Source organism: Dipodomys merriami, unplaced genomic scaffold (genome assembly GCF_024711535.1).
Source record: "Dipodomys merriami isolate MVZ:Mamm:240054 unplaced genomic scaffold, mDipMer1.0.p SCAF_2, whole genome shotgun sequence".
Lineage (NCBI taxonomy): Eukaryota > Metazoa > Chordata > Mammalia > Rodentia > Heteromyidae > Dipodomys > Dipodomys merriami.
In genome coordinates, this window is record NW_027203381.1 from 121,111,647 (window position 1) to 121,130,122 (window position 18,476).

The following is an 18,476-nucleotide window of genomic DNA, read 5'->3' on the forward strand; positions in this document are numbered from 1 at the left end:
GGAGGCCAACAGCCTTGACTCTCCAGGGCGGGGAGGGCAGGGCCCAGGGCCCAGGGCCCAGGCCCCCTCACTGGGGCTGCTCCCCAGGTCAGGGGAGGGTGACTTCCTTAGTCTACCCTGGCCCTGCAGAGTGGCGCCCACACACCAGCACCTGACCAGCCTGGGTGGGTCTCAGACCTGTGGGTGGGGTGGCCACCCCCCCCCCCCTGCTGCAGGGGCTGTGTCCTTTCTGAGCCCACTGCGGCTCTCCCTGACGCAGGTGCCCACTTCCCTGCCCACACCGAAAGCCCCGGCCCCGGCAGTGTTCGCTGGGGTCTCGGTCTAGCTTCAGGCCTCAGGAGGTGGAGGGCAGGGGCAGCTGGCAGGAGGCTGGTTGGGGTTGAGGAATGGAGATCAGGGCACGCTTCCCAACAGGTCCCATTCAGTGCCCGGCCACTTGCAGGATGTGGAGGACGGAATCCAGGTAAGCCTGGCCCCCAGCAGCAGATGCTCCACGAGGCAGCTTTATTGAGATCCAACGATCGGGCAAGTGGGCTGACAGACCCGTGACTGTCACCCTGTGTCCCCAGCACAGTGCTCCTTGCACCCACCCTTAGAGAGGACACGGTCTTGAAGCCCGCACCAGGGAGTCCGCGTCGCCTGGCCTGGCCTGGCCTGGCCTGCCCTGCCTGGCCCGGCCCGCCCCGCTCCAGGCCTCCGCCATGTCGGCTTCGTGGTGCACGGCCCCTGTGGTGCTCTGAGCCGTGTGGGCTGGGGATGGCAGGGAGGGAGGCCCGCAGTGCGGCACGCGGTCCCCTCTTCCCCCATGCAGTGCGCTGGCTTGGAGACAGAGCCCGGCTCGGGTCCCTGCCCCCGCCTGCTGTCCTGCCAGGCCTTCCGGCCCTCCCCAGAGGACAGCGGAGCGGGGGGGGGGGGGGGGGCCAGGGCCCCGTGTGGGGCAGCACGCCCTGCCTCACTGTGGGGCCCCTGAAAGGTCGGAGGCAGCGCCCTGCAAGCCCCGGCCTTGCTGGCGGTGGCCCTGAGCTGGCCGGCTTAGGACACGAGGGTCCTGGTCTCTGGGGGCCGCTGTGTGTGGGGGAGTGGCTCCTGTGACAGAGTCCTCCTGGTGTCTGTGGGCTGGGGTGGGTGGGTGTGTCCTCAGCCGGGCTGGGCCTGTGCAGGGAACGCCAGGTGTGTTCCGGAGGGTGACCTCCGTGTCCTTCAGCCCAGCCTCCTCTCGGGGTCAGCAGGCGAGTTCTGGGACGCTCCTGGTGGGCAGCGTCAGCTCAGGCGCCGCTGCGGGTTCTTTTGTCCTGGCTGGGCAGGGGGCCTGGCGGGCTCCTGGGCGGGGGTCTGGGGCTGCCCGCGGTCACTCTGTGTCCTCCTGCAGCTCTTGTCTGTGCAGGGCCTGCAGCCGGCTGCCCACAGTCTGCTGGACGGTCTCCAGCCCCTCGATGTCCAGCTCCCGCAGCAGCAGCAGGATGGCCGTGAGGACATTCTGGGGGGTAGAGAGCCTGCCTAGGGCCTGGGCCGTGGTCGGGGGAGGGGGTGGGAGGGCCGCAGGGAGGGAGGTCACAGCACAGACCTAGTCTTGACCTGCCCAGTGCTCAGCCTGGGCCCTCGCTTCCCAGGGGGAAACGGAGTCACTGGCCCCTTGGTCGGGGCGGTGGCGCTGAGCCCAGGCGCTGTGGTGGGGCTGGCACCTTGTCCCCACCCGCACCCCAGCAGACCAGGCCCCAGGCTGCACCCGCCCAGCTGTTCACCAAGGCCTCGGTGCCACAGCGGGTGAACCTGTCTGAGCAGCCCGCGCTCCTCACAGTCTGAGGAAGAGCCCTGGCGCATGGCTCCTGGGTCCTCTGGAGGTCTGAGGTGTGGAGGGCCTTGCTCCGCCCAGCCAGGCCTTTGGCGCTGAGGGCCGAGGCCTCCTCCGGGGGCCAGGCCCTGCTGAGGCTGGGGTGGGTCCTGTGTGGCTCTGTGCGAGGGCAGGTCCAGGCTCTGCTGAGGAGCAGGGTTCCCGGCAGGGCAGGGCCTGGGACATGGTGGATGGGACCTTGGGGGGAGCGCAGCCCAACCTGGCCAGGCCCCTATGAATGCTGTGCAGGGTGAACGCTGGATGCTGCGTAGGGCAGGTGGGGCCTGGGCCCCAGCTGGAAGGGCACCAGGCCGTGGGACAGGCTGGATGCTGCCTCTGTGAGGCTGGAATCCCGGTGGGGAGCCCTAAGCTCTTACGGGCTCTCTGGCACCAACAGTGCCCGCGCCATGACCAAGCTAGGACCTCATTACCTCTAACAACAGCGGCCGGCGCGCTCTGCAACTTGAAGCGACTACCCAGAGTTCTGAGAGTGCAACAGGGCGGCCCCGCGGCTCGGCCCCTGAGCTGGCCCTGCCCGCAGCACCTCTCCTTCCCGTCCGCTCTGATACAAACCAGGTTCTGCCCAGTATGCCGGCCCCAGTCACTGCCATTCTGTGCAGCTGCGGCCACTCACCCTGTTCTTGTGGCCACGCAAGGCGTCCCTCTGTGGGAAGGAAGGAGACTGGTCCTGGGCAGGGGACTTCAGGCCAAGCTGGCCCAGGGTGCTCCTGGAGAGAGGGGGACTGTGAGGGGCCAGGTGGTGTCTCTGGGTCAGAGCCCAGTGAGAACACGTCACGCCGCGACAGCGGTGTCACTGCCGACGCCAGGGGACGGAGGCCACCCCGGTGCATCTGGACACCCCAACTGAGACCAGGTGATGAGTCCTCATCTGGGGACTTGGGGGTGGGTAGGCTCCCAAGGCGGGGGCCTGAGGGCCTAAGCACAGCAAGGACCCCAAGCAGAGCACAGGAGCTCACACCCCGAGCAGAGCACAGGAACTCACACCCCAAGCAGAGCACAGGAGCTCACACCAGAGCACAGGAGCTCACACCCCGAGCATTGCACAGGAGCTCACACCCCGAGCAGAGCACAGGAGCTCACACCCCGAGCATTGCACAGGAGCTCACACCCCGAGCAGAGCACAGGAGCTCACACCCCGAGCATTGCTCAGGAGCTCACACCCCGAGCATTGCACAGGAGCTCACACCCCAAGCAGAGCACAGGAGCTCACACCCCGAGTGTTGCACAGGAGCTCACACCCCGAGCAGAGCACAGGAGCTCACATCCCGAGCAGAGCACAGGAGCTCACACCCCGAGCATTGCACAGGAGCTCACACCCCGAGCGTTGCACAGGAGCTCACACCCCGAGCGTTGCACAGGAGCTCACACCCTGAGCAGAGCACAGGAGCTCACACCCCGAGCATTGCACAGGAGCTCACACCCCGAGCATTGCACAGGAGCTCACACCCCGAGCAGAGCACAGGAGCTCACACCCCGAGCAGAGCACAGGAGCTCACACCCCGAGCATTGCACAGGAGCTCACACCCCGAGCATTGCACAGGAGCTCACACCCCGAGCATTGCACAGGAGCTCACACCCCGAGCATTGCACAGGAGCTCACACCCCGAGCGTTGCACAGGAGCTCACATCCCAGTGCCCCTGCGATGTGCTGAGGCCTCTACAGGACCGGTTCTTCCCGACCTCATTTCTGTTGGTACGTTCATGATGGCTGGCTGCGGCCCCTGGGACGCCCCCACGGTGGCCAAGGCTGACATCCATCCCCACCCATAGGCACACTTAGGTATTCCTGCAGCCTGGCCCCTGAGGCCTGCTGGAGGGGGCTGGGGTCATCCAGAGAATGACGGGGCTCCATCCCCTCCCATGCGGCGAGGAAGCCCTGCCTGACTGCAGAGAGCCCTGGGGTCAGGCTGGCTCTGGGGACAGGTGTGGCCACTCGCAGGCTCACCCTGCCTGCTCGCAGCTCAGCAGGCTCTGACCCGTGGTGGTCTCTGTGTGGCTGAAGGTGCTCAGCGGGTAGGAGGACTCGGAGAGGCCTGTGTCCGCGGCCTCCCTGCCCGGGGCAGTGCTGATCTCGTCTCCCTCCAGCAGTGCGCGGGTCAGCTCCTCCTCCGTCACAGCTGCGTGGGTGACAGAAAGCGGGGGCTCAGGCTGCACCCCTGCTGCTGCCTCCTGCACCCTTCCACACCTTCCACACCGTTGGCTTGCAGGGCAGGGGGCGGGCCGTTCTTCCCGCCCGGCCCCCTCGCACTGGCTCCAGACACAGCCCCGTGCTGGGAAGCTCAGCTCCAGCTTCTCTGGGAGCAAAACCCCAATCAAGACAAAACCAAAGGTTTTTCACGTGTAACTGGAGATGACACCCAGGGCCCCGTCCTTGCTAAGCGGGTGTCCTGACACAGGTGACGCCTGGCCTAAGACAGGCGTCCACTGCTGGGGGCGTGTTCCTGCGGCTCTGGCTGGCAGGCGCCGGGGCCGGCTGTAAGGGACGGGGGAGGAGCGGGCCGTCCTCGCTGTGGTGTGCAAACCGCGAGGGTCACAGGTGGGAATCCTGCGCCGAGTCAGGCCGCACGGCCACGTCCCAGTGCCAGACGACGCCAGCACTGTGGAACGGGAGCTGTTCCTCTGCGTGCCCGGGGTGACGGGCCACACCGGAAGGCTGCCGAAGGAGCCCAAGGGAAGCCCGGGGGCCCCGTGGCAGCCCGCCACCAGGCCGGGCCGCGCCGTGGACGTACCTCGGTTGTCCAGCTTCTGCAGGTGCGGGAGGTTACGCAGCACCGTCATGCGGTAGAGGTGGGGGCTGGCGCCGCAGCAGGGGTTCTCAGCCAGCCACAGCACCCGCAGGTGCGGCAGGCCCTTCAGGTAGAAGAGCTCGTCCAGGCTGGGGATGCGGTTCCTCCTCAGGTACAGCTCGCTCAGGCGCCGGCAGCCACTCACGGGCTCCAGGGTGGAGACGCTGTTGACACTGTGGGGACGGCAGGGCCAGTGACCGGTGTGGCCCTGGGGTCGGCACGGCCGGCCATCGGCGTGGGCCGCGAGCCTCCCAGGACTGAGCACCTTCCCCGAAATGTGCCCCAGCTCCCCAGAACTCCAGTGACAAGCTCTCCTTAGTCTGCCGGCCACCGGGAACAGGGAGCTGACTGGTGACTGATCTTGGGATGTGGAGAGGCAGATGGGTGTCTGGGGCTGGGCGGTGGATGTGGCAGGGTGAGCTTGAGAGGAAGCACAGGGGGACCCGGGGGAGGCCTGAGAGCGGGGCAGCGGCTGTGGGAGGGCCAAGCCCCGGGGTCTCCGCTGCTCCGCCACGGCTGCACTGAGAGCTGCCGTGTTGTCCCTCATCAGTGAGTCCCACAGGAAGGCCCGGGGCCTGGAGGGACGCGGGAGGGGTACCTGAGCGTAATCACCTCCAGGCTGGGCATCTCCCGGCATATGGAAATCTGGGGAGGGAAGAAAGGCAGGCCAGCTCGCTTGGCACCAAGTCCCGATGTTGCTTGTCCCCGGCAAGGGAGAAATCTATCTTGGCCTATGGAGCATACTTCCAGGCTCTCAGAAGGAATCTGGCACGCTGTCTGTGTGTCACCTGCCCTCCCTGAAGGGAAATGTGACACTAGGACAAGGTCACTGCTATCAAATGCCCTACCCACAGAGACAGCATTTGTTACTTTTAAAGGACATCAGATCATGGGACCTCAAGGTACCCCAGGGTGAAAACAGAGTCTCTCTTCTTGCAACCTCTGAGATGTAAGGGCTGACACTTCTTACCAACAAATCTAGGAAGGGGGGACGGCTTGTAAGTGGGCCTCAAAGCACATCAGCCCTGTCGGTTCTGTGGGGCAGAGCAGCGCTGAGCGGGCCCTGTGTGTTTGAGTCTTTACAGACCTACAAACTCCAGTTGCATGTCCCTGCTGGTCTCTACCGGCTGTGGAGGTGGAGTGGGGTCTGAGGCTTGGGCTGACCCAAGGAAGTTACACCGAGCTCGGACAGCACGGACAGCAGTGTGTGTCTGGAGTTGCCCCTTCCCACCAGGCCTAATGAACAGGACCCGCACGTGACAGGAGACTGGATCAGTGCCACAGCTTCACCACCGTGTTCTCCAGGAAGACACTGGAGCTTCAGGGGGGCTGAGGCCACAATCAAGTCAACACTTACGTCTGTCAGACGGCTGCCCCTGGGGAGAGAAAAGAGGCACATTTTTAATCTTGTGAAGAGTTGCAGGGAAATACTTTAAAAATCTTGAAATCGAACGAGGGGCCTTAAGGTGGTTAAAGAGGCACAGCGAGAGAAACAGGTTGCCCGGGTGACTGGGAAGGTGTCAGAAAGGGTCAGGCTGGTTCCGGACAAAGCGGAGGTGTTTTTCTTGGTGTGGAGCAGCCCGGGACGATGGGACGATCTGCGGAGAGTTATTTTCCCTCCCGCCTCGGACCGGGGGGGGGGGGGGCCTCCCCGGAGGCTGAGGTCAAAGGCCAAGCTTGCAACTTTGAAGGCCGGCCATGGAAGCGCTGATCCCCGCTCGGAAAACAAGGGAGGGCGCTGTTGGAAGCCGGGGCCGGCCCTCCAGAGGGGAGAACTCAGCAGACGCAGGGAGGGTGGGCCCGGGCCGCGCGGCGCCTCGGGGCTCGTCCGGGCCCCTCCTCCGGGGCTCCGGCCGCCGGCCACGCGGGGCGGGGGCCGCCCGGCCCTCGCTGGCCCTCGCAGGCTCACGGGCCGGTGGCGGTCTCCGTTGGCTCTCTTCTAGACGCGCTATTGTCATCCGGGGCTGGTGACAGCTCGGCGGCTGTCGGCGGCCCGGCTGCGGGGCGGCCCCTGAGGCCCGATCCCAGCTCCCGGGCGGGGCGGCCCCTGAGGCCCGATCCCAGCTCCCGGGCGGGGCGGCCCCGGCGCCCCGATCCCGGCCCCGGCGGCCCCTGAGGCCCGATCCCAGCTCCCGGGCAGGGCGGCCCCGGCGCCCCGATCCCAGCTCCCTGGCGGGGAGGCCCCGGCGGCCCCGATCCCAGCTCCCTGGCGGCCCCTGAGGCCCGATCCCAGCTCCCGGGCAGGGCGGCCCCGGCGCCCCGATCCCAGCTCCCTGGCGGCCCCTGAGGCCCGATCCCAGCTCCCGGGCAGGGCGGCCCCGGCGCCCCGATCCCAGCTCCCTGGCGGCCCCGGCGGCCCCGATCCCAGCTCCCGGGCGGGGCGGCCCCTGAGGCCCGATCCCAGCTCCCGGGCAGGGCGGCCCCGGCGGCCCCGATCCCAGCTCCCTGGCGGCCCCGGCGGCCCCGATCCCAGCTCCCGGGCCAGGCGTCGCGGGCCGGGCGCCGGCGGACCCGTCCCTCCGGGCCCCGGGTCTCACCAGCAGTTCAGCTTCCGCACATTGTGCAGCTCCGAAGCCTTGGCCCGGGACAGAACCATCTTCCGAGTGAGCTTCATGGCACCGCCCGCCACCCCTAGGCCGGGCCGCGACCCGCCGATGCCACTCTGCAAAGCCGGCGCCTCGTCTCCAGGGGGCGGGGCCTCAGTCGTCAGGGGCGGATCCTGCGAGCCCACTGGCGGCCGTGAGGGGGGCGTGGTCGCGCAGGCGCAGTGTGACCATCGAGGCTATGCCGGGCGGGTGGCTCGGCCCCTTCCTCTCGCCCCGCCCCTTGCGTCTCGCGCCGAGTTCCGCGCATGCGCCGGCGCTCGGGCTCTGACGCATTCACGCGCGAGTGCAGGTGTGCGGATCGGACGGACCTTGGTTTCCGCTTTCGCGTCTGCGTGAGGATGGAGGCGGCGAGGAAGTTTTCGCGCCGCCAGGCCTCGGGGACGGGTAGGGACGAAGGTGTCCGCCGTGAAAGCCCTGACCGGGAGGCGGGAAAGGCCAGGGCAGCCCAGGCGAGATGAGCGCGGGAACCCCTCACGCGCCGCGCGCGCAGGAACGCGCCCCCAGGGCGGCCCGCCCACCACGGAAGCCCCGCCCACCCAGGGACCGCCCACAGGGAAAGTCCCTCCCACCCAGGGACCGCCCACCGAGGAAGCCCCGCCCACTGAGGAGGCCCCTCCCACCCAGGGACCGCCCACCGAGGAGGCCCCTCCTACCCAGGGCCCACCCACAGGGAGGGCCCGCCCACCGAGGAAGCTCCTCCCACAGAAGCCCCCCCATCCGGGAAGCCCCTCCCACTGGGGAAGCTCCGCCCGCCAGGAAGCCCGGCTCACCCAGGAAGCGCCTTCCACCTGCTCAAGGCCCTGGGCTTGTGTCTTCAAGTGGCTTCCTTCCTTGCCCCGCACCCTACCCCCTCCCACCCTGGTCAAGTGGCTCACTCTGGCTGGGCGCCCGACCCACCCTTCATCCTGTCCGGAGCCGGGTCCCCACCCCTCTGCGCTGGGTGACCCCCGTCCTGCCCTGGCCGCTCTCCCCCACTTGTTATGTCTGCAGTGGAGCCCACTGGTCCTGACTAAAGTCTTGATGCTGTGACCTAACCGTGTCAGACGTTTCCTTCTCTTCACAGAAGCCCACGGCCGCCCTCCTAGGCCGCCCCGGGCCTGGCCTCTCTGGGAGGGCTGGGGCCTGGCTGGTGAGTGGCTGACTGTGCCAGAGCCCCGCGGCCTGGGGAGGTGGTGGCCGGCCTTCCTGCAGGGAGCGATGCTGCGGCGTCTCCCCTGTGCTACTTGTACCAGGACAGCAGGACATCCTGAAAGGAAAAGGATCTCCTCACAGTAAACGTATCCGCTGCTGGTGTCACCTGGATTTTGTCATTTTTGGTATTTTCTTAGGCTCCTGAGGAGTTTATTGCCTTAGAGTTCCTGTCCCAAGACCTCTGTTATTGGTGTCTGAGTTAGGTTGGCCACAAAAGGAAAAAAAACTTTTGAGTTGCTTTTGGGGAGGGAGGGCATCTCACAGCTGCTATTGTAGAGCTGGACCAAGCTCGCCCCCGGAACTGGCTTTGGGAGAGCCTCCTGGGAGCCTGTGGGGGTTCTGGGTTTTAAGGCGGGAGGAGATGCCTCTTGGAGGCACACAAGCATGGCCAGCTGAGGCTCTGCTGGTGGTGTACAGCTGCATGGAGGAAACATCTGGGGCTGGGAGCCTGAGGCTGGGGAATGAGCTGCTGCGCTCAGGGTGGCCTGGGGTGTTGGGGATACAGCCTGTGAGCATCACATTCTGAATTCTTTACCACCAAGCAGGCAGAGGACAATTGGGAACAAGGGGATCGAAGCTAAGAAAGAACAGAGATAAGAGCTTAGCCACACTAGGAAGCTTCCTGCAGGTTGGTTTGCTTGTTCTTACAGAGGGCCTCTGGCCAAACTGATTAGGAAATGGAGGAGAAAGGAAGGCCACGCCAGACTCCATCTTCCACAGGTGAGGGCTGTTTATTGAGATAGAACAGCGCGGGGCACCGCCTTCCCGCGGGCGTGGGGCTGTGCAGAGAGCTGGGGCAGGAGCTGGGTTTGCACGAGGCCTAGCACGGAGGCAGAGGATCCTGACCAGCGTCAGGCCTGGGGAGGTTCGTTGGCCCGTCGGCATGTTTGCCGCCAGGCGCGGGTGGGCTGCCCTGCCGGCGTCAGGCAGGCTGCGCGTGTCTCTGGAGGCTGCCTGGAAGACAGGGTGGGCCAGCCCTTCACTTGGAGGGGAGAGGAGGATCCTTTGATACTAATTAGAGGCCAGGCCCGGGCAGGGAGAGCACGGAGCTGGCTGGAGGAGGCTGGTCTTTAGAGCAGGATAGAGGACAGAAGTGTCCACTTTGATTTGGTGGAAGTAGGGGACCCTCCCCAGCTGCGGTCAGGGCCCCGCTGTGGGGTGGGGAGCCCAGAGCGCTGTGTGATGACGCGCCCCTGCTCACTGGGGGGTTGACTCCTCTTGCCCCTCCCCTCCTCCAGCAGACAAAATACTATGCTGGGATGGAGTTCTTCGTCTTGTTGCGGGGTCTAGAGTAAAGAGTCCACCGCGTAAAGCTCAAAGATCAGAATGAAGCTTTATTATAGAGGAGCCTAACTGAGCGGCCAGGGCGCAGCAGACTCGGGAGCTGCGAGGGGGTTTTAAAGCCCAAACCACAATCAGTGTTGTCTTCAAGGCAAGAAAGTTTCCAGAAATAAATGCAGCAGTTGTTAATTTTTTAAAGGTTTACAATACAGAAAAACAGGATCTAGGCACACTTGTATAAAAACAGGATTCACACACAGACAGCATCTGGGTATTTCTGGGTCAAACAGGACGTGGCCCTTACCCAGTCACACTGCGGTTTAACAGAAAGAATGCTTCTTCCTTACACAACAACCAGCAACCTCACGGAAGGGAAGTGAGCTCCAGGTCAAGGTGGCGTTGCTTTGGTCAAGCTAGGCGTCCGTAGTCTCGTTGGTGTTGAATCAGTCTACAGACAAGAGGGAAAAGCAAAATGGCAAGGATTTATTGAAGAAAAGGTTAGCAAGGATCCTAAGGGAGGGTTCCTGCTCAGGGCAGACTGTGTCTCTTGGCCAGGGCTCAGTGACCATGCCGACCATTGGACGGCCTTCGGGCCACATCAGCCCAAACCCAAGCAAAGGCTCCATGCAGCCTACGTGAGCCGCTGAGCGTTTGCTGCCCACCTTTGGGGTCCAGTTAGTCAGTTCACAGGCAAGTCTTCCTGCCAGGGCCTGTGTGACTGCGCACGGCCATGCCAAGGCAGTCTGGAGCTCTGCCCTGACTCTGGTCCTACCCCCGCTTCTACCTGGAGAAGTGTGACAGCGAAGGCGAGGTCCGGGGAGAGGGCAAGGTACAGCAGAGGAAGCCCTGGTCGTGGCGTCCGGTCCCCCCCGGAGGAGGGCTGTCCCCTGGAGGTTCCCCGAGGGTGGACAGAGGAACAGGATGGCTGGGCTGGTAGATGTTTCTGCAGGAAGCGCCTGCTTCTCCGTTCCATCACGGGACTGCTCTGCCTGGTACCTGGGGCCGAGGCTCATGGGAGGAGGGGGGCACTGCTTTCTACCTTCCGTGCCACTTCTGGTGGCAGCTGGGAGGGGGTCTGAGCGCCTGGCTTTGGATTGCACTGCTGGGGTGCAGCTGTGACCCCCGAGCTCCCTTCAGCTCCAGGCTGACTTGACCCCAAGACAAATGTGTGCCCCGCATGAGGGGCACGAGGGCCATTCTCCGTCGCCGGGAGGGTGGGGATGGTGCAGTAGAGTAGAGTGGGTAGAGTGGCGGGTAGGGTGGGGGGTCCTGCCCCTGCCTGCAGCGGGGGAGGGTTGCTCCCTGCTCCTCCCTGCTGCACGCAGGCCTCTGCCGTGAACTCACAGGTGAGATGTCCTCCAACTCCATTCAACCCCTTCCTGCTGGCACAGCTGCTGTGCCCTGCTCCCGGTGTGCGCTGCTCCCGGTGTGCCCTGCTCCCCGTGTGCCCTGCTCCCCGTGTGCCCTGCTCCCCGTGTGCCCTGCTCCCCGTGTGCGCTGCTCCCCGTGTGCCCTGCTCCCCGTGTGCCATGCTCCCCGTGTGCCATGCTCCCCGTGTGTGCTGCTCCCCGTGTGCCATACACCCCGTGTGCGCTGCTCCCCGTGTGCCCTGCTCCCCGTGTGTGCTGCTCCCCGTGTGCGCTGCTCCCCGTGTGCCAAACTCCCCGTGTGTCATGCTCCCCGTGTGCCCTGCTCCCCGTGTGCCCTGCCCCCCGTGTGTCCTGCTCCCCGTGTGCCCTGCTCCCCGTGTGCCCTGCTCCCCGTGTGCCCTGCTCCCCGTGTGTCCTGCTCCCCGTGTGTCCTGCTCCCCGTGTGCCCTGCTCCCCGTGTGCCCTATTCCCTGTGTGCCCTGCTCCCCGTGTGCCCTGCTCCCCGTGTGCCCCGCTCCCCGTGTGCCCTGCTCCCCGTGTGCCCTGCTCCCCGTGTGCCATGCTCCCCGTGTGCCATGCTCCCCGTGTGTGCTGCTCCCCGTGTGCCATACACCCCGTGTGCCCAGCTCCCCGTGTGCCCTGCTCCCCATGTGTGCTGCTCCCCGTGTGCCCTGCTCCCCGTGTGCGCTGCTCTCCGTGTGCCCTGCTCCCCGTGTGCCCTGCTCCCCATGTGCCCTGCTCCCCGTGTGCCCTGCTCCCCGTGTGCCCTGTTCCCCGTGTGCCCTGCTCCCCGTGTGCGCTGCTCCCCATGTACGCTGCTCCCCGTGTGCCCTGCTCCCTGTGTGCCATGCTTCCCGTGTGCCATGCTCCCCGTGTGCCATGCTTCCGGTGTGCCCTGCTCCCCGTGTGCGCTGCTCCCTGTGTGCGCTGCTCCCCGTGTGCCCTGCTCCCCGTGTGCGCTGTTCCCCGTGTGCCCTGCTCCCCGTGTGCCCTGCTTATCGTGTGCCCTGCTCCCCGTGTGCCCTGCTCCCCGTGTGCGCTGCTCCCCATGTGCCATGCTCCCCGTGTGCCATGCTCCCCGTGTGCCATGCTCCCGGTGTGCCCTGCTCCCCGTGTGCGCTGCTCCCTGTGTGCGCTGCTCCCCGTGTGCCCTGCTCCCCGTGTGCGCTGCTCCCCGTGTGCCCTGCTCCCTGTGTGCGCTGCTCCCCGTGTGCCCTGCTCCCCGTGTGCGCTGCTCCCCGTGTGCGCTGCTCCCCGTGTGCCCTGCTCCCCGTGTGTCCTGCTCCCCGTGTGCCCTGCTCCCGGTGTGCGCTGCTCCCCGTGTGTCCTGCTCCCCGTGTGCGCTGCTCCCCGTGTGCCCTGCTCTCCGTGTGCCCTGCTACCCGTGTGCCCTGCTCCCCGTGTGCCCTGCTCCCCGTGTGTCCTGCTCCCCGTGTGCCCTGCTCCCGGTGTGCGCTGCTCCCCGTGTGTCCTGCTCCCCGTGTGCGCTGCTCCCCGTGTGCCCTGCTCTCCGTGTGCCCTGCTACCCGTGTGCCCTGCTCCCCGTGTGCCCTGCTCCCCGTGTGCCCTGCTCCCCGTGTGCGCTGCTCCCCGTGTGCGCTGCTCCCCGTGTGTCCTGCTCTCCGTGTGCGCTGCTCCCCGTGTGCGCTGCTCCCCGTGTGTCCTGCTCCCCGTGTGCCCTGCTCCCCGTGTGCCCTGCTCCCCGTGTGCGCTGCTCCCCGTGTGCGCTGCTCCCCGTGTGGCCTGCTCCCCGTGTGCCCTGCTCCCGTGTGCCCTGTTCCCTGTGTGCGCTGCTCCCCGTGTGCCCTGCTTATCGTGTGCCCTGCTCCCCGTGTGCCCTGCTCCCCGTGTGCCCTGCTTATCGTGTGCCCTGCTCCTCGTGTGCCCTGCTCCCCGTGTGCCCTGCTCCCCGTGTGCGCTGCTCCCCGTGTGCCCTGCTCCCCGTGTGCCCTGCTCCCCGTGTGCGCTGCTCCCCGTGTGCGCTGCTCCCCGTGTGCGCTGCTCCCCGTGTGCCCTGCTCCCCATGTGCCCTGCTCCCGTGTGCCCTGCTCCCCGTGTGCGCTGCTCCCCGTGTGCGCTGCTCCCCGTGTGCGCTGCTCCCCGTGTGTGCTGCTCCCCGTGTGGCCCAGGGTGCCAGCTGCCGTGGGGACAGTCCACCCCTGCCAGGCTGCGGCCTTCTGAGCTCCCGCTCAGATGGTACGTGTAAAGTGAGGAGTGGTCATCGCACATCTCCCCATCCCAGCTGGTCCCCCCCCCCCCCCCCGGGGCGGAGCAGAAGTGCAGGTCGGCCTCCGGGGCCCATCCCCCCTCCCTCCCCTCCGTTCCTTTCAAGTGGGGAGTGCACCCCTCCACTCTTGCCTGAGGGCACCTCACCTCCGCTAGCCAGATCTGTGCTGGGGTCCCTGGTACTCAGAGACGGGGAGAGCCGGCCTGTGGCGTGGACGGTCCTGGTGGGGTTAGTGATGGCCACAGCTGCAAGCGAGACGTGGAGGGAGGGATCGGGTGACATTAGAGCAGGCCGACATGCGTGGGGCACCTGTCACCTCTACTAACGGTTGGACGTCAAGCGCAGTCCCTTTGGAGATGCTTCTGGAATGCGGATGGCCTGCTCCCCGGCCGAAGGAGCACTGGGCGGCCTCCGGGTCGCAGCGGACTCCACGGGCTGCAGTTCCCCTGGCCTGGCCTGTTGGTGAATCAAGGTCATTGGCACAGCCGTCCACGTGCACCTGTGATGGTCTTCCTTGGGGACCGGTGGCCCCCGGCCCGGCCAGCCTGCCATAGTTACCGTCTGCTCCTAGACAAGACCATGCGCCCGCCCCCCCCCCCCCCCGCTGTGGCCTCAGGACGCAGGTTCTGCAGGTCGAGACCCCGCGCCACCCCCACCCCCGCTGTGACCTCAGGATGCAGGTTCTGCACGTCGAGACCCTGCGTGAGGGCAGGCGGCAGTCGGACCGCATCTTCCTCACCAGCTGTGGGTTGCTGTCTGCAGCACTGGCTTCAAAGCACCATGTCCACACCGTGGACACTGCCTGTGCCCAGCCTGTCCTCCATCTGAACTCGGGGTGCTCTGTCAGGACCGGCACAGGCTGCTTCTAGTGTGTGGTCAGTGCCCCTCCCGTTTCGTGGATTTTATTACCCACTTTGGTAGTTGGCATGGTGATCGTGCCAGTGGCTCTTCTGTAGTGAAGAGGGCATTTGGGGTGACACAGCACGGGCCCCATCGGAGATGCTTGGCTCATTAGCCACTTCCCCTAATGATGTTCCCACGGAGCCCTGGGGTGCCGGGAAGCAGAAGCCCACTGTCCGCCGCACGGCTCCAGCTTGGGAAATACTAACTGCCAGCAGTGTGTCTGTTGGTGGTGAAGCTGTTCGGGGAAGCACATGGGAGTGGGCTCAGTGGGTGGCGTGGGTCTCCTCCACCGGGCAGACGGGCCAAGCAGCCTCGCCTGAGGGGGGCAGGTTGGCCGGCAGGGTGGAGGTCTGCAAGGCCCTGCGCATGCAGCCCAGAAGGGCAGAGCATCTGCATGGACAGCCATGATCCAGGGCACCCCCACAGCCCTGGAGGAGGGGCTCCAGTCACACAGGTTCTGTTTTGCTTGTTTGTATTTGTGTTGGTCGTGGGGCCTGAACTCTGGGCCTGGGCGCTGTCCCTCAGTTCTTCAGTTCAAGCCTAGCACTGTACCACTTGAGCCACAGCACAACTTCTGGTTTTCTGGTGGTTTATTGGAGATAAGAATCTATGGACTTCCCTTCCCAGGCTGCCTTTGAACTGTGATCCTTAGATCTCAGCCTCCTGAGTAGCTAGGATGACAGGCATGAGCCATCAGCATCCAGCTCTGCACTGGTGTTCTCTCTCTCTCTCTCTCTCTCTCTCTCTCTCTCTCTCTCTCTCTCTCTCTCTCTCTCTCTCAGTTGTGGGGCCTGAACTCTGGGCCTGGGCGCTGTCCCTCAGCTCTTCAGCTCAGAGCTAGCGCTCTACCACTTGAGCCACAGTGCCACTTCCAGTTTTTTCTGCTTATGTGGTGCTGAGGAATTGAACCCAGGGCCTCATGCATGCAAGGCAAGCGCTCTACCACTGAGCCACCTTCCCAGCCCCTCTCCACTGCTTCTTAATGAAGTACTTTGCGAAAGTGACAGTGAGCAGCCCCAGGCAAGCAGGGGCTGCCTTGTGAGGCCGGGCTGGGCACCTCTCAGCGGCGGGCACCTGGCGTGCCAGCTGTGGAAGGGCTTCCAGAGGAGGCTAGGTGGGTGTAGACAGGTGGACACCAAGGGCGGGGGTGAGGGGGCTGTCGGGCAGTCTGTGGGCGGGACCAAGGCCACAGGAGCCTCTTGGCCTCCTTAGACACTGGGCCAGCTGTGGATGGGGAAGGAGAGGGCCAAGGGGGTTGGTGGGAGGTCAGGAGGAGGCTGGTGGTCTGGCTGCTTCAGGACACATCGTTCCAGGAGTCAGAATGAAGCCTGCCATCCCCGGAATCAGCAGAGATGCCGCAGTGTGTGTGTGTGGGGGGGGGCGCTCTGGTGCCTGCCGGGTCTGTGGCTTTGATCTCTGCTTGTGCTGCTTCTCCAAGTCCAGCCTGGTCCCTGCGGCTGGCCCTGGCCTTGGGCAGCTGCAGAGGTGCTGAGCACTGGGGTCCCCTCCCCCGTCCCGCGCTCCCCTCCCCTCCCCGGCGCCTTCCCGGTGGTTCAGGGCTTGAAAGGCAGCTGCTGTGGGAATGGAGGCATCTGGACGCATTTGCCGGGGAGGGGTTAGGCTCCTGGCTGCGGGGCGGGGGAGGGGGGGCGGGTCCTGCTCCAACTACCGACCTGGTTGGTGACGCAGTGCTGCGGGGCCATGCAGTGCTGCGGGGCGTGCGGGCGGGCCGGGCTGTGAGGATTGCCCACGCCTGGCTGGGCTGGGAGGTGCGGGACGCCCCGCGGGGCCAGGGCTGCGGTGACAGCGAAGGGCATCTGAGCAGGTGTGCGTGGGGTCCAGCTGGGCTACAGAAAGGGGGTGCTGGGTGCAGGGTGGGGGTGGTGGTGGAGAGGTGCTTGTGGGGCAGAGGGGCATGGAGAGGCTCGGGTGTGGGTTGCGTGGAATGTTGGGGTGCGAGGTGGGGTACCCAGTGCACACAGGGGCGGGGGTGACCCTGAGGTCTGGGGCGGGGAGGCCGGTTGGGGTGTCTGGTGCTTGCAGGAACCGGGGAGGGGGTGGGGGAGGGGAGGACCGGCATGGGGGTGAAGCACCAGTCCCGCCAGCCCTGCTGTCTGCTCTGTCCAGCCCTGGGGGCTGGGCCTGTGGGGCTCTAGCGCAAGCCTCACAGGAGCCCACGGGGCACCCGGCTCGTCTCCCAGTGCTGCCCGTGCCCTGAGAGGGAGGCAGGGGAGCAGCCGGCCTGGCCCCGTCCCCACACACAGACCTGCTCTTCCGTGTCCTGTGACTTGGGGCTGGCGGGCGGGGTCTTGAGCTGAGGTCCCGTGTGCGCCGGGCAGCCGGGCCTGTCCTGTGTGGTGTCCGTGTCTCAGCGAGGCCAGGGCGCTCTGGGCTTCCGGAGGGGTGTGGCAGTGCCTGGACGGAGCTGATTTGGAGCTTGGTGCACGGGCCGGCCCTGCCTGCCTGCGTCTCGAGTTCTGTGGTCAGCCCCCGCTGTGCGTTTAGCCGGCCGTTCCTCCGTGTCCTGCGTCCGGCCCCCTGCCGCTGGCCTCTTGAGTGTGCAGTGCACACCTGTGCTGGTGCAGGGGACCCGGGGGCAGAGCTTTGGCTGGGTGTGGAGAGGGTGGCTTAGGGGGAAGAGGTCAGGAGATGGCTGGCGGGGGGGGGGGGGTGAGCAGTTCACAGGGCTGTAGTCAGCCTTGGGTTTTCCCATTGCTCAGGGAAGGGGAAGGAGGGGCTGAGCCAGCGTCTCGTGACTCCTGTCCATCTGTCCTACAGTCTGGGGGCAGAGGTGATGCAGGGGTGGACTGCGTCCCGGCTTCTCAGTTGGGCTGCAGATTTGCAGGCGAGCCAGGCCATGGCTATAGTGGCCATGGGCTGAGAAGCAAGTGTGTTAGCATCCTGGGACGGCCCCACCTCCTGCCCTGGTCCTGGGCATCCTGGGACGGGCCCGCCTCCCACCCTGGTCCTGGGCATCCTGGGACGGGCCCCGCCTCCCACCCTGGTCCTGGGGCATCCTGGGACGGGCCCGCCTCCCGCCCTGGTCCTGGGCATCCTGGGATGGCCCCGCCTCCAGCCCTGGTCCTGGGCATCCTGGGACGTCCCCACCTCCCACCCTGGTCCTGGGCATCCTGGGACGTCCCCACCTCCCACCCTGGTCCTGGGCATCCTGGGACGGCCCCGCCTCCCACCCTGGTCCTGGGGCATCCTGAGGAGGGCCCCGCCTCCCGCCCTGGTCCTGGGCATCCTGGGACGGCCCCGCCTCCCACCCTGGTCCTGGGCATCCTGAGGAGGGCTGTCCTGGGGCATCCTGGGATGGGCCCGCCTCCCGCCCTGGTCCTGGGCATCCTGGGACGGGCCCCGCCTCCCGCCCTGGTCCTGGGCATCCTGGGACGGCCCCGCCTCCCACCCTGGTCCTGGGCATCCTGGGACGGCCCTGCCTCCCACCCTGGTCCTGGGGCATCCTGGGACGGGCCCCGCCTCCCGCCCTGGTCCTGGGCATCCTGGGACGGGCCCCGCCTCCCGCCCTGGTCCTGGGCATCCTGGGACGGGCCCGCCTCCCGCCCTGGTCCTGGGCATCCTGGGACGGGCCCGCCTCCCGCCCTGGTCCTGGGCATCCTGAGGAGGACCCCGCCTCCCGCCCTGGTCCTGGGCATCCTGGGACGGCCCCGCCTCCCACCCTGGTCCTGGGCATCCTGAGGAGGGCTGTCCTGGGGCATCCTGGGACGGGCCCGCCTCCCGCCCTGGTCCTGGGCATCCTGGGATGGGCCCCGCCTCCCGCCCTGGTCCTGGGCATCCTGGGACGGCCCCGCCTCCCGCCCTGGTCCTGGGCATCCTGAGGAGGACCCCGCCTCCCGCCCTGGTCCTGGGCATCCTGAGGAGGACCCCGCCTCCCGCCCTGGTCCTGGGCATCCTGGGACGGCCCCGCCTCCCGCCCTGGTCCTGGGCATCCTGGGACGGCCCTGCCTCCCACCCTGGTCCTGGGGCATCCTGGGACGGGCCCCGCCTCCCGCCCTGGTCCTGGGCATCCTGGGATGGCCCCGCCTCCCACCCTGGTCCTGGGCATCCTGAGGAGGGCTGTCCTGGGGCATCCTGGGACGGGCCCGCCTCCCGCCCTGGTCCTGGGCATCCTGAGGAGGACCCCGCCTCCCGCCCTGGTCCTGGGCATCCTGGGACGGCCCCGCCTCCCGCCCTGGTCCTGGGCATCCTGGGACGGCCCCGCCTCCCACCCTGGTCCTGGGCATCCTGAGGAGGGCTGTC

The 18,476-nt window shown here is 66.7% G+C and overlaps 2 protein-coding genes across 3 annotated transcripts in view; one reads left to right on the plus strand and one right to left on the minus strand.

Moving 5' to 3' along the window:
* Positions 1 to 482: 482 nt before the first annotated feature.
* Positions 483 to 7,396, minus strand: Cfap410 (cilia and flagella associated protein 410). The gene is made up of 7 exons (XM_070030804.1): positions 7,176 to 7,396; positions 5,996 to 6,014; positions 5,237 to 5,283; positions 4,582 to 4,811; positions 3,798 to 3,969; positions 2,466 to 2,559; positions 483 to 1,477 (listed from the first exon to the last, which is right to left on the minus strand). The coding sequence occupies exons 1-7, from the start codon at positions 7,250 to 7,252 to the stop codon at positions 1,349 to 1,351; spliced, it is 768 nt and encodes a 255-aa protein (XP_069886905.1). The 5' UTR covers positions 7,253 to 7,396; the 3' UTR covers positions 483 to 1,348.
* Positions 7,397 to 8,940: 1,544 nt separating this feature from the next.
* Trpm2 (transient receptor potential cation channel subfamily M member 2) overlaps positions 8,941 to 18,476 on the plus strand; it is a 59,111-nt gene continuing 49,575 nt past the window's right edge. For both annotated transcript variants that reach the window (XM_070030805.1, XM_070030806.1), the window contains exon 1: positions 8,941 to 9,155. The gene's annotated coding sequence lies outside the window, so the exon portion shown is untranslated. The remainder of the gene's footprint in view (positions 9,156 to 18,476) is intronic.